Below are 14,453 nucleotides of genomic sequence, written 5' to 3' on the forward strand. Positions count from 1 at the left end.
AAGCTATCTCTTACCTCAATGCACAATGGTTCAATTATTCAATTACAGCCACTCAGGCTTCTAATTGCTCTTTCCGTAACTTTCAGAGATCTCTATGTTTCTATGCCCAATGAAACGGTTGCTGTCATAATAATTCTTTATAGACAGCTACGAGTAAAAGTCTCCAAGAGCTGAGCTGGTTCTCATTCTATCCCTCAGAGAACCTTGTTTTACTGTTAGGAGAAAGTTGTAAATCTATTTGCTTGTAACAACATAGGAACAAACCACAATGACAACCTCGAAGATGGAAAATTAACCCAGTTTATCCAAGTAGCCAACAAATTGGGGTAGACGCGGCTACAGGATATGTGCAACTCAGCTGAATGAACTGAATAAAATCTGAACGGCAACACTTATGCATCTCTCCACAATGCTGATGTGCCATTAAGCCATTAGTTTCTAACAGCTTGCAACCGTATAAACCAGTGTCATTTCCAATTGTTTCTGGTCGCTTCTGGAGTGAGAAGGAATCCCACTGGAGCATTACAGCGCACCCAAATACCTGGAAGTCACTCTGGACCGTGCTCTGACCTACAAGAAGCACTGCCTGAACATCAAGCAAAAAGTGGGCGCTAGAAACAACATCATACAAAAGTTGACTGGCACAACCTGGGGATCACAACCAGACACAGTGAAGACATCTGCCCTTGCGCTATGCTACTCTGCTGCTGAGTATGCATGTCCAGTGTGGAACACATCTCACCACACTAAAACAGTGGATGTGGCTCTTAATGAGACATGCTGCATTATCACGGGGTGTCTGTACCCTACACCACTGGAGAAACTACACTGTCTAGTCGGTACTGCACCACCTGACATTCGCCGGGAAGTAGCAGCCAATAGTGAAAGGACCAAGGCAGTGACATCTCTAGCTCATACCCTGTTTAGATATCAGCCAGCACGTCAATGACTTAAATCAGGAAATAGTTTTCTAAGATCTATAGAGACACTCGCTGGAACACCTCAGCAAGTGAGAGTCCAAAAGTGGCAGGCTCAAACTCAGAACCTCAATCCATGGCTGATACCAAATGAGAGACTCCCCCCTGGGCACACAGAAAACTGGGTGACTTGGAAGGCGCTGAACAGACTGCGCTCTGGCACCACAAGATGCAGAGCCAACCTCAAGAAATGGGGCCACAAAGTGGAATCCACAGCATGCAAGTGCGGAGAAGAGCAAACCACAGACCACCTGCTGCAATGCAACCTGAGCCCTGTTACATGCACCATGGAGGACCTTCTTGCGGCAACACCAGAAGCACTCCAAGTGGCCAGATACTGGTCAAAGGACATTTAATCAACTACCAAGCTTGTAAATTTTGTGTTTTGTCTGTTTGTTTGTTTGTTTGTTTGTTTTGTTAAAAATGTAATACAACTGCCTGGCTGCTCCTGAAACGATAAATAAAAAATAAATTTCCAATTGTGATTGAAAACATGCAAATGAGAGTGTGGGAGCAACGATATGCATAAAGTATGACTTCAAGGTGACTTTGAAAAAGCTGTTCCTTGAAGATTTCTACTGTTCCTTGAAGGTGTATGCTTAAACGCCAGAAGTTGCTGCCATGAATTTAGTAGAGCGGCCTTTGACAAGTCAGTACATCCTAGTCTGCGTTGTAAGCAATAATATAGGGACAATAATGCTTTCCCACTTTACATGACTGTTAGAGTGTTGTATATCAGTCGGTTCAGCCTGTGATTGTGGCTGATGTTCACGCTGATGCTCATGGTAGGAATTATGTTCATGTTCATGTTCATGTTCATGATGGGAATGTTCATGATGGGAATGGGGGTGATGTTGCAGTTGCTGGGCCAAGATCTGTTGGCACTGTGGATGAGGGGTTGCTTGGAGAGGTCTGAGATGTCTCAGGAAAATTCACAAGGCCACATTCCTGGGAGAGGCCTCTGATTGCTTTTCTCTGAGCAACTGTCTGAAAATGATGCAGAGATTGATTTGCAGGAGTTAATGAGGGAGATGATAATGAAACCTTGGACAGAAAGCGAAGTTTTAGTAAACAGAGGCAGAGCTTTCAGAGACTACAGCGGTCAGTTTGGCTACAGCAAAAGAGAGATAACAAACCGTTATCTGATGGGAAGGTCAAGAAAAATGCATTCCTTTTGATTTTGGGATCTGGAAAAGGTTTGTAATGATTCATGGGAGAAAGTTGCCTCAGTCGAGTCAACATTGTTATTTTAACACAGTCTTGCTTTCAAGTGCTCTGAGTTTCATGTACCAAGTTTTGCCTATGGGATTTTCCCACTGTTTTGTTTCATGGTTTCAAGTGCCTTGTTTCCTGGATATCTATTTACTCATGGATATCTATGTACTCCTTTGAAACTTATGGACTATTTTGTATTTTTTTACTGTTTGGCTATTTTTTACTGCTTTGCCTACATATATTCTACAATAAACTGCTTGCCGATTTTACCAAGCTGGTGTGGTGTTGAAGGTCAGAGGTGTTCCTGCTGTGGTGTACGACATAGAGATTACTTCTGCATAGCTCCCCAGTCCTCCACAAACTGTGCTATCCAGGTGTGCTTGATTATAAGCCCTAGGATCCCCAGCCAGGTGAGGACCAAGATGGTAGAAACCGTTGCTATTATTTGTCAGATTCAACTTATGGCAACTCTATGAAGGAGATTTCCAAGAGCCTTGGTCATAGTCTTTCATTCTTATGTCTTGCAAACTCAAAATTATGGCTTTCTTGATTAAATGACTCCACAGTCTTCCCATTTTTCCAAGCGCTGTTGTCTTTCCTATCTTCTCACATATGTCCAAAGTACACCAGGCTAAGTTCTGTCATCTTAGCGTCGAGGAACAGTGTGTTAACCCTGATTTGCTCTAGGACTCACTTATTTTGGGCAGTCAGTCACATTTGCCGAACTCTCTTCCAGCACCACTTTTCAACAAGTTGATTCTTCTCCTTTCAGCTTTCTTCTCTGCCCAGCTTTTTCATATCCATACATAGAAATCAGGCACTCTATGGCCTGGGTAATCCTGACTTTGGTATCTAAGAGAAGCCGCTCTATGTAAATACTAAATGGGAGGTAGTAACAAATCTGTCAGAGTTTAGTCTCCACTTCAGAAGCATTCCTCTGGATATAAGGAGCCAAGAAACTCATTTAAAATGCTAGCTTCAGTAACTTGGAAATGACACCCCTCCATGAGCAACTGAAAATGCTTTGTGACAGAGGTGATAAAGGAACACGAGAATTCAGAGTGGGTAAGACTAACAGGGCTGTTTTATATATTACTAGCGTATGTACCCAGCATTGCATGGATATCATTGGGACCACTGCCCGCCTGCTTTCTCCTTTCTCCACCTCTGAGAAAGCTTACTTCACAGGCATTGCATTGGTGTCATTGGGACCACTGCCTGTCTGTTTTCTCCTTTCTCCAACTCTGAGAAGGCTAACTTCACAGCATTGCACTGGTGTCATTGGGACCACTGCCTGCTTGCTTTCTCCTTTCTCCACCTCTGAGAAAGCTTACTTTACAGCATTGCACTGCTGTCATTGGGACCACTGCCTTCCTGCTTTCTCCTTTCTCCAACTCTGAGAAGGCTTACTTCACAGCATTGCATTGGTGTCCTTGGGACCACTGCCTGCCTGCTTTCTCCTTTCTTCAACTCTGAGAAGGCTTACTTCACAGCATTGCGTTGGTGTCATTGGGACCACTGCCCGCCTACTTTCTCCCTTCTCCAGCTCTGAGAAGGCTTACTTCACAGCATTGCGTTGGTGTCATTGGGACCACTGCCCGCCTACTTTCTCCCTTCTCCAGCTCTGAGAAGGCTTACTTCACAGCATTGCGTTGGTGTCATTGGGACCACTGCCTGCCTGCTTTCTCCTTTCTCCAGCTCTGAGAAGGCTTACTTCACAGCATTGCGTTGGTGTCATTGGGACCACTGCCCGCCTACTTTCTCCCTTCTCCAGCTCTGAGAAGGCTTACTTCACAGCATTGCGTTGGTGTCATTGGGACCACTGCCTGCCTGCTTTCCCCCTTCTCCAGCTCTGAGAAGGCTTACCTCGCAATGTCTCTATGTGATCAGCAGGCTCTCTTAATGGTTCTGTCCTTCCTTCCTCCTATTCCCTCATACAATGTCTCCCTCTCTCTTCTCCTTCCCTTGCTTTCCTTCATAACCTTCCCAATGACATCCCAGAGGGTCACTTCACCTAACAACAGCCAATCCAGTGGCATCATGGAGGTCTACTTCACCTACTGCCGTTGTGGTACAAACAGACAAGACAAACATCCTTTGACTTTTATAGAGTAGCATACCTACCCAACGTTTCCCGCATATTGGAAAGACTGTTGTCCCCCTGCTTTCATCTCTTCTTTCTCTTTTTTTCCTGCCCTCCCCTTATCTTTTCCTTCCTTCCTTCCTTCCTTTCTTCTCTTTTTCTTTCTTCCTTTTCTTTCCTCCCCTTCTCCATTTCGTTCTTTTTTACGTTCCTTCTTCTCCTTTTTCTCCCTGTGCCAGGTTTGAGGGCTTCATTCATTTTCATGGCAGCATGACTCTCTCTGTGGCTCTTTCCTTCCTCCTTTCCCCTCATACACATGTCACCTTTCTTTCCCAGTAACACCACAATGGGCCACTTCACCTAACAACAGCCAACCCAGTGGCATCATGGAGGTCTACTTCCCCTAGCAAAAGCCTCTGTGGTACAAATAGATACGACAAACATACTTTGACTTCTATAGATAGACTAGCATATCTACACAATGTTTCCCAGGTATTGGAAAGGCTATTGTCCCCTGCTTTCATTCCTTCTTTCTCTTTCTTTCCTGCCCTCCCATTGTATATTTCCCTCTTTCCCATCTCTGCCTTCTCTCCTTTTTCTTTCTTCCCTCTCTTTCCTCTCTTTCCCCATTCCCTACTTATCTTCTTTCTTTCTCCCTTCTCCAGTACTGAGAGAACCTAATTCACAATGTTTCCATGGCAGCATGACTTTCTTTGTGGCTCTTCCTTTCTTTGTTCTCCCCTTTCTCCCTTCTCCAGCACTGAGAGAGCCTAATTCACAATGTTTCCATGGGAGCATGACTTTCTTTGTGGCTCTTTCTTTATTTCTTCTCCCCTTTCTCCCTTCTCCAGCACTGAGAGAACCTAATTCACAATGTTTCCATGGCAGCATGACTTTCTTTGTGGCTCTTTCTTTATTTCTTCTCCCCTTTCTCCCTTCTCCAGCACTGAGAGAACCTAATTCACAATGTTTCCATGGCAGCATGACTTTCTTTGTGGCTCTTTCTTTATTTCTTCTCCCCTTTCTCCCTTCTCCAGCACTGAGAGAGCCTAATTCACAATGTTTCCATGGGAGCATGACTTTCTTTGTGGCTCTTTCCTTCCTCCTTTTCCCTTATACACGTTACCTTTCTGTCCCAGTAATACCACAAAGGGCCACTTCACCTAGCAACAGCCAATCCAGTGAAATCATAGAGGGCCACTTCACCTAGCTACATACACACATACATAAATACATACATACATTCACAATCATAGATAGACAGTGATAGATAAATAGCTATTGTCCTCCCAACCCTGCTATATGCCTGCGAGACGTGGACTGTCTACAGACGTCACATGCAACTCCTAGAACGATTCCATCAGCGCTGCCTCCAGAAAATCCTACAAATCTCTTGGGAAGACAAGCGGACAAATGTCAGCATGCTGGAAGAAGCAAAGACCATCAGCATTGAAGCGATGGTCCTCCGCCATCAACTTCGCTGGACTGGTCACATTGTCCGGATGCCCGACCACCATCTCCCAAACCAGTTGCTCTACTCCGAACTCAAGAATGGAAAACAGAATGGTGATGGACAGGAAAAGATATTTAAAGATGGGCTCAAAGCCACCCTTAAAAACTCTGGCATAGACACTGAGAACTCGGAAGCCCTGGCCCTTGAGCGCTCCAGCTGGAGGTCAGCTGTGACCAGCAGTGCTGCAGAATTTGAAGAGGCACGAATGGAGGGTGAAAGTGAGAAACGTGCGAAGAGGAAGGTGCGTCAAGCCAACCCTGACCGAGACCACCTTCCACCTGGAAAGCAATGCCCTCACTGTGGGAGAAGATGCAGATCAAGAATAGGGCTCCACAGTCACCTACGGACCCACCAGAATACTGATCCTGGAAGACTATCCTACTCGGCCAATAAGTAAGTAAGTAAGTAAGAAAGACGGTGAGAGTCACTAAATCTCCCAGGGTGTGTGGTCTTTGCTCTGTGGGGTGGCGTTCCCTTAATGAACTATGCCTCTCTCCCAACCCCTTGCTCTTGAGCAGGCGGCTGCTTGCTGCATGTCCCAGAATGCTTCATGCAAGAAGAATGCAAACTGGTCACTTCCCTTCCATTACGCCACCTCTGCGGCAGACGGCATCATCCGGTCAGCAGATAAATGGATGATAACACATGCATTAGTGCATATCCATTTCACACTTTGCTTTAACCACACACAAAATGATGGATGCATTTACAGTCACAGGCACCCCCACCCTAGCACTGATACACCAAGGAGATGTTAAAGGTTCACGCCTTTGCTTTTTCTTGTGCTAAAACAACCAACCAAATCCATTTGTTCTCCCTGCCTGAAGCCACTCTTTTGGAGTGTTTCTCTACTAGGTTGCAATGCAAAGCTGCTGAAAGATGGCCTGTTGCTAAAGTGTGCGCGAACAGAATCATTACACAGAACGTCCCTGTTTTTCTCTGTCCTTGCTTTCTTCATTTATCTAAAACCATCTAAACAGTAAAAATGACTTTGAAAGCCTAAAAGCATATGTAAACATTCAACAAGGTAAAAGACAGATTGGAACCAGTTAACATACTTTCCCCTACCTCTCTTGTTTTTGTGTCAAATTTTAGATTGTAAGCTCTCTAAGGCAGGGACTTATCTTCATACACTCGCAAGCATTGTGCACACTGAAGCAAAAGAAAATGTATGGATGGGATTGGACTGGATGGCCTTTGCATCTCTTCCAACAACTTTATGATTCAATTATTCTTTTCAGGATCAAGGCAAAAGCATGGCTGCTTATGAAAGCCTTCCAAATGTTCCAACCTTTTCTTCCTGTTTTCAAATTATTTAGTAAGTTTTTATTTTGCTAAAGGGGGACATGAGAGAGACATCCTCCTCGCAGGATTGCAAGACATCCGTGCTTGCTCCATCCATGTTGAACATCTACATAAATGACCAGCCACTGCCAGAAGGGACAGAAAGTTTCATGTACGCTGATGATCATGCCATCACCGCTCAAGCAGGGAGCTTTGAGATGGTAGAACAGAAGCTCTCTGAAGCTCTAGGTGCTCTTACTGCCTACTACAGGGAAAACCAGCTAATCCCTAATCCATCTAAAACACAGACATGTGCATTTCACCTTAAGAACAGACAAGCATCCCGAGCTCTGAGGATGACTTGGGAAGGAATCCCACTGGAGCATTGCAGCGTACCCAAATACCTGGGAGTCACTCTGGACCGTGCTCTGACCTACAAGAAGCACTGCCTGAACATCAAGCAAAAAGTGGTCGCTAGAAACAATATCATACGAAAGCTGACTGGCACAACCTGGGGATCACAACCAGACACAGTGAAGACATCTGCCCTTGCGCTGTGCTACTCTGCTGCTGAGTATGCATGCCCGGTGTGGAATACATTTCACCACGCTAAAACAGTGGATGTGGCTCTTAATGAGACATGCCGCATCATCACGGGGTGTCTGCGCCTACCGACCCGGATTGAGCACCTGACCTTCAGCTCAGCTCACTGTCCACCTAAGCAGTTCAAAAACAGCTGTGAGCCTTGAGTAGAGAAATTAGTCACTGCTTAAGCAGGGAGGTATTTTATGACATCATAAAAAGGAAATACCAGAAAATGCCAGCGATCAAAGGAAGGAAGCAGTCTGTGATCAATGGCTCTTCGTCATAGAGGATGGAGCGACAGCACCCTCTGTGGCTGGAATCGAGCACAACCTCCAGAAAGCCAAGGTTGGAAAAAATGCTGACATAATACCTCTATCTTTTGTCTGTCCTGTCTGTTTAAAGGCACTGAATGTTTGCCGCGTGTGTGTTCTGTGATCTGCCCTGAGTTCCCTTTGGGGTGAGATGGGTAGAATATAAATGCTGTAAATACAAAGGTCAGATCCTGCTGAGAATTTAAGAGATGCATCTGTTTAAAAAGTATCTCAGTGCCAGTGTTTGCTCACCGCGTTGAACTCATTTGGTAAACAAATGAGATTGTTTTAGGATAATTCATTTCTGCAATAAACGTTACCTGCATCCAGAATGCCTTGGGCTAGGATGGCTCCAAACTTGGCCATGACGTCATCGTGTTTATCATTAATGACTTTGGAGTAAAGCTGTCTGAACTGGCTGACCTGAAAAAGAAAGAACGAGAAAGATGCAAAAGATAAACATACATTTCAAACGAAAACTAATACACCATGATGCAGTTAAACAGAAGATTCTGAAATCCAACTTGTATAGTATTTTAAGGACACTAGTTTATGGCTGTCTAAGGAGAGGCTGTGCAAACACACCAGAAAAAAACCCACACACACTGTGCTTGTGACCCTCTTTGAACCTCATTTTTCCAAATATAGAAGAATTTGGGTAACCACCTGAGCAAGTTTGTAATGTGGATCGGTAGAGACGACAATGGCGCAACATGTTTATGGGCAGCAGCACCAGCTTCCACACTCAGGAAAATGTTCAGGCCGCAGCCAATAATTCCAGCCAAGACCTCTTGGTACAAGCGCAGAAAGTATGTTCCTACCGCAGGAAGCCATCCCTCCTGTTACTCAATTCTCCCTATAAATCATACCGAATTATGGAAGCCACTAATACGATTCCTTCCTAAGCCAATTCCTCTGCATGTTTAGAATTGCTTTAGAATAATGAATGGCACAGTGTTTCCGTAAAAGCTGCTGGTGAACGAAAACAAGGAAGCTGCCTACACGCACACACACATACACACACTTCCATTGCACTGGGAAATCAGGGAAATCTGTGGGGTGGGAGAAGACTCGCAAGGGTCTCAATTATCTGATGGCACACCATCTTCTCGGCCTCATTTCAGGGCTCGACATCTCCCAAAAGGTTTCAAGAGGAAAATGCAATCCTATGGGGACGGAGGAGAAAGAAACAGCCTAGGATGCCTGGCGTTTTGCATTATGATCCTTGAAGACAATTATCTTCAAAGATCCGTCCAATCTCTGTGGCTTGTGATTCTCCAAAAGCTTCACCTTCCGTTCTTGTATACGACAACCAGGAAATGCTTTATATCCTCTCAGACCTGCCATCCACCTCGCTCACTGCTGATAAGACAGATAAGTTTAAATGTGGCCTTTCTTGTCCTCTATGAGATGGAGTAAATCATGTCAACATTGGGTTGTTGTAGGTTTTTTCGGGCTATATGGCCATGTTCTAGAGGCATTTTCTCCTGATGTTTCGCCTGCATCTATGGCCAGGATCCTCAGAGGATGCTTGCCATAGATGCAGGCGAAACGTCAGGAGAAAATGCCTCTAGAACATGGCCATATAGCCCAGAAAAACCTACAACAACCCAGTGATTCTGGCCATGAAAGCCTTCGACAATACATGTCAACATTTTCCCTCATGACCCTGATTGCTTAGTTCCACAGGTGGGGGGCCACCACCGAGAAGGCCCGGTCTCTCATCCCTGCCAAATGCAATTGCAAAGCTGGCGGGACTGAGAGCAGGACCTCCCTGGATGATCTTAAACTGCAAGGCGGGACGTAGAGGGAGATACATTTGATAAATATGATAAATAAATTATTTCATTCCGCTCGCAGTTTAAGATCATCCAGGGAGGTCCTGCTCTCGGTCCTGCCAGCTTTGCAAATGCATTTGGCAGGGACGAGAGACAGGGCCTTCTCGGTGGTGGCTCCCCACCTGTGGTACTCACTCCCCAGCGAGACTAGGTCGGATTCATCCCTCCTGTCTTTCAGAAAGAAACTGAAATCATGGTTCTGGGACCAGCAGGCTTAACACCACTTTGGATGTGGAATTGGACTGAAATGGCTGTATGGTTGACAATGTTTTTAATTGTTTTTAACTTAATGATTTATGTACTGTTTTAAAGTGTTGTTATATTGTTGTATGTGTTTGTATGTTGCGGCATCGAATTGCTGCCGAGTGTAAGCTGTCCTGAATCTCCCCCCGTCCCCGGAGGATGAGAAGGACAGGGTAGAAATGCTGGAAATAAATAAATAATATCATGTCAGTACTAAATTGATAATACAGTTATAATGTATAGAAAGGCCACAAACAAAGTTTAAAACTTGGCATTGTACTAAATGTCCTTTGATCAGTATCTGGCCACTTGGAGTGCCTGTGGTGTTGCTGTAAGAAGGTCCTCCATTGTGCATGTGGCAGGGCTCAGGCTGCATTGTAGTAGGTGGTCTATGGTTTGCTCTTCTCCGCACTCGCATGTCGTGGACTCCACTTTGTGGCCTCATTTCTTAAGGTTGGCTCTGCATTTTGTGGTGCCAGAGCACAGCAGGTTCAGCTCCTTCCAAGTCACTCAGTCTTCTGTGTGCCTAGGGTGGAGTCTCTCATCTGGTCTCAGCTACTGATTGAGGTTCCAGGTTTTAGCCTATCACTTTTGGACTCTCGCTTGCTGAGGTGTTCCTGCAAGTATCTCTGTAGATCTTAGAAAGATGTTTCTTGATTTAACTTGTTGGCGTGCTGGCTGATATCCGAACAGGGGATGGGCTGGAGATGTCAATTCCTTGGTCCTTTCATTACTGGCTGCTACTTCCCGACGGATGTCTGGTGGTGCAATACTGGCTAAACAGTATAATTTCTCAAGTGATTTAGGGCATAGACATCCTGTGATAATGTGGCATGTCTTATTAAGAACCACATCCACTGTTTTAATGTGGTGAGATGTATTCCACACTGGGCATGCATACTCGGCAGCAGAGTAGCTAAGAGCAAGGGCAAATGTCTTCACTGTGTCTGGTTGTGTGTTCCAATGAACCTGCAGGCACAACAACTGGCGTTGTGCACTCCCAGGAGTTGCCGTGGGAGAGGTTCCAGACCAAGCACAGTCCGAAGACCCAAAGACCTCAACAGTGGAGCAGGGGAGGATAACATGTTACATGTTACAACAGCTGTGAAGGCGGAAGAAGGCTGCAACAGACTGAGAAATTATGCCACCAGTGGAACCTCACTCTGTGAAGACTGTGTGTTGATCAGCCGTGCCCTGACCTCCACACATTAAAAAATTCACACACAGGAGTCTTCCAAGACCTCAAGATCCGAGGCAGTTGAGTAGTTCGGCAGCTGTATCCGCGACTGAGCAGCCCTTTTGAGGACCCACTCTGCTCACTCCACATGGAGAAGGGGCTACAAAAGGTGCCCTAAACATAGTCTGCCTCTCTTATCCCTGACTGGACCACTGCGTCCAGTGGGTTCACCACCCTGCAGCCAAAAAAGAAAAATTTTGATGGGCTCAAAGCCAACCTTAAAAACTCATAGATACTGAGAACTGGGAAGGCCTGGCCCTTGAATGCTCCAGCTGGAGGTCAGCTGTGACCAGCAGTGCTGCAGAATTTGAAGAGGCACGAATGGAGGGCGAAAGAGAGAAACATGCCAAGAGGAAGGTGCGTCAAGCCAACCCCAACTGAGACCGCCTTCCACCTGGAAACCGATGCCCTCACTGCGGAAGAAGATGCAGATCAAGAATAGGGCTCCACAGTCACCTACGGACCCACCACCAGGACACCGGACTTGGAGGACCATCATCCTCAGACTACGAGGGATCGCCTAAGTAAGGTAGACAGCCAACCTCTTTAGGAAGGAGCCTGGTATTCCTAGGATCTCGTTCCTCACACCAAGCCTTAACTACTCACAACATTGTTTGCGTCTACTGCGTAATTCAGGACTCAGATGTTTTATTTTTAGATATCTAAAAGAATGGTAATGTGCACTCTGACATTTTTTTAAAAGGAAAAGTTCACCAGGAAGAGGCATGGAAGGATACAGACTGCTGCAACAGATGGAATATATACAACTGTGTCTAGATTCCCTTCCAAGACTCATACAAAAGTCATGAGTATGACCTCATCCAATTCCTATCCTTCCCCAAGACCTCCGGGTGCTAAGCCATAATTCAGAGAAATACAGAATGCACACAAACGAAATGTTGCTGCTGCTGTGTCTTAAATTTAACTTGCAAATTCAGTCCATCTTGGTGCTTCAAAGATGTGTTGGACTACAGCTCCTTTCACCCCAGACAGCAGCACAGCTAAGTTGGAGAAGGCTATCCCACCTTGAGTTGACCCTAGAAGCAGCCTACCAGCTGAAGGAGGAAAAATTGACTATTCCTCCCAAGAACTGAGGTTCTCTGGGTGCCAATTTCTTCCCTCGGTACGAGAGTCCACACACAAGGAGCACATACAGCCCTGAAATCATTTGACAAAGCAGGAAGTGTTCAGCTTAAGCATCTTTCAACACTGCGCAGTAAAAAGGGAACATTCCCAATGAGGAAGAACGCAGAAGGCACGGCAGCAAGGATGATGAAAGATTAAAAGCCAGGTTGCTTTTCTCTTGGGGTGCTGCCACATCATTCCTGTGGCTCCAAAGATTTGGTGGGTTCAAGATGTTTATATCTCCTTGACAGTTGCTATATAAACTTTGCCATTTTTCCCCTTCTCAAAAGTCGCTAGCCCACATTGAGCCATGATCCAGACTTCACCCAGTAATCAAATCTTCAGCGAAACAGAAGATCCTGGACAAAGCGAGGAGACATTCCACAGATCTGCTAATGTTCGCGCTGGCGTCTGCAGTCTGACAGCCAAAGGCCTCTGTGTACAATGGGGCAAAGACAGCCGGCTGGGTCCCTGGCGGCACATGGAAGCCATTCATCGGCAGCACAAGCTGCGGAGTGGCATCCAACGCCAAGGTGCCCTGGACCATGTACACATTAACACTTCAAGGCAGGCATGGGCAAACCTTGGCCCTCTAGGTGTTTTGGACTTGGCTGTTGGGAATTTTGAGAGTTGAAGCCCAAGTTTGCCCATGCCTGCACTAGGTGCTGGCAGAACGTCCCTCAAATTATCCATGGGTCGTATCAAAATCCATCATTTGGGCTTAAAAGCCTGCCTTGACTTCTACAAATGGCGAAGTAATTTCTCAACGAATAAACTAGATATGCTTCCAATAGATATATTAGATAATGAAACAGAGGATTATAGAATGGAAAAGAAAGCCCAGAAGCAGATTTATGGTAGACCACATTTCAAAATGGAAAAGAGAGAAGGGAAAGATTTGGTGGTTTAATATTGTTCTGGAACGGCTGTTTCAGGGGCTCCAATTTTGTGCTTTGCACTGAATGTTTGTTCATTGTCCTAAGTTGCAGGGATTTTGCAGCAGGGTGGCTTCCTGTTATGATCTGCATTCATAGGACAAGCCACCTGTCAATAACAGTTAGGATCCCTGGTCCCGCCCCTCTCTGGTTTTGGAGGGAAGGGGCCATTTTTCAGTTAGTCTCAAAAAGGAAGTCTATGCAGAGGATGTATACAGACGTCCTCCTGTACAAAGGCTTCGTCCCTTAAGACTTTCCAGGGGAGAACAGTCTTGAGAGCCTCTGAAGATTCCCAAAGGTTTCGGGGAAACAGCCTTACAGCCCTGAGGAATTCCGGAGGGAACCACAGCTCAAACCATCAAAGCAGCTAAGTGATTACAAGCCTTTTGATAGGTTCGCTCGGCGTTGAGACATAGTTCAGCCCGGTAGCGAATCCACATCATAAGGTTTAGGTTCACAGCAGCCTGGGAGGAGCTAGAAAGGGGAATTTTCCTTTTAACAAAGTTTTTGAAGATAGTGCCTGTTTCCTGTAAACAAGATTGCAAGATCTAATAGACTGTTAAGCCTGTTTGTTCATTAATAAAGAACTGTTATATTTCTCAAGCCTCATAAAGACTGCTTAATAAGGGAGATCCCCCTAAAGGATTCTTTTTGGGGGCCCTGGCTTCCCGCTGGATCCAAGCCATACATCCCCTCGGCTCCAGTAGCGACAGAACAAATATAGATGAAAATAGTAGAAAAACAATATAATTTGAAACAAAAACCGACCAAGGTCTGGAAAGAGGAACTAAACACTGGATCCAGACACACAAAAATTAGAAACATAAGGATTAAAGAAACACTACAGAAAATATTGATTAAATGGTACCGAACCCCAAATCAACTAGCGCATATAACTAAATCCACATCAAAATTATGTTGGCACAAATGTGGTAGTGGAACTGCAATATGGAAAACTCTGATAGACAAGAGGTACTCCTGGGCAGTCGTAAGGCCGCACAGGGCATAAGGTTACAGCAAGTGTTGGATGGAGTTACACTCCCCCTGAAAACACAGGTTCGCAGCTTGGGTGTGATATTGGATTCATCACTGAGCCTAAAAGCCCAG

The 14,453-nt window shown here is 45.4% G+C and overlaps 1 protein-coding gene across 1 annotated transcript in view; it reads right to left on the bottom strand.

Moving 5' to 3' along the window:
• PSMD1 (proteasome 26S subunit, non-ATPase 1) overlaps positions 1 to 14,453 on the bottom strand; it is a 178,209-nt gene that overhangs the window by 21,990 nt on the left and 141,766 nt on the right. Inside the window, exon 19 of the mRNA XM_060767308.2 lies at positions 8,289 to 8,391. Within this exon, the coding sequence (XP_060623291.2) occupies positions 8,289 to 8,391 (103 nt within the window). The remainder of the gene's footprint in view (positions 1 to 8,288; positions 8,392 to 14,453) is intronic.

This window comes from Anolis sagrei, chromosome 3 (genome assembly GCF_037176765.1).
Source record: "Anolis sagrei isolate rAnoSag1 chromosome 3, rAnoSag1.mat, whole genome shotgun sequence".
Taxonomy (NCBI): domain Eukaryota; kingdom Metazoa; phylum Chordata; class Lepidosauria; order Squamata; family Dactyloidae; genus Anolis; species Anolis sagrei.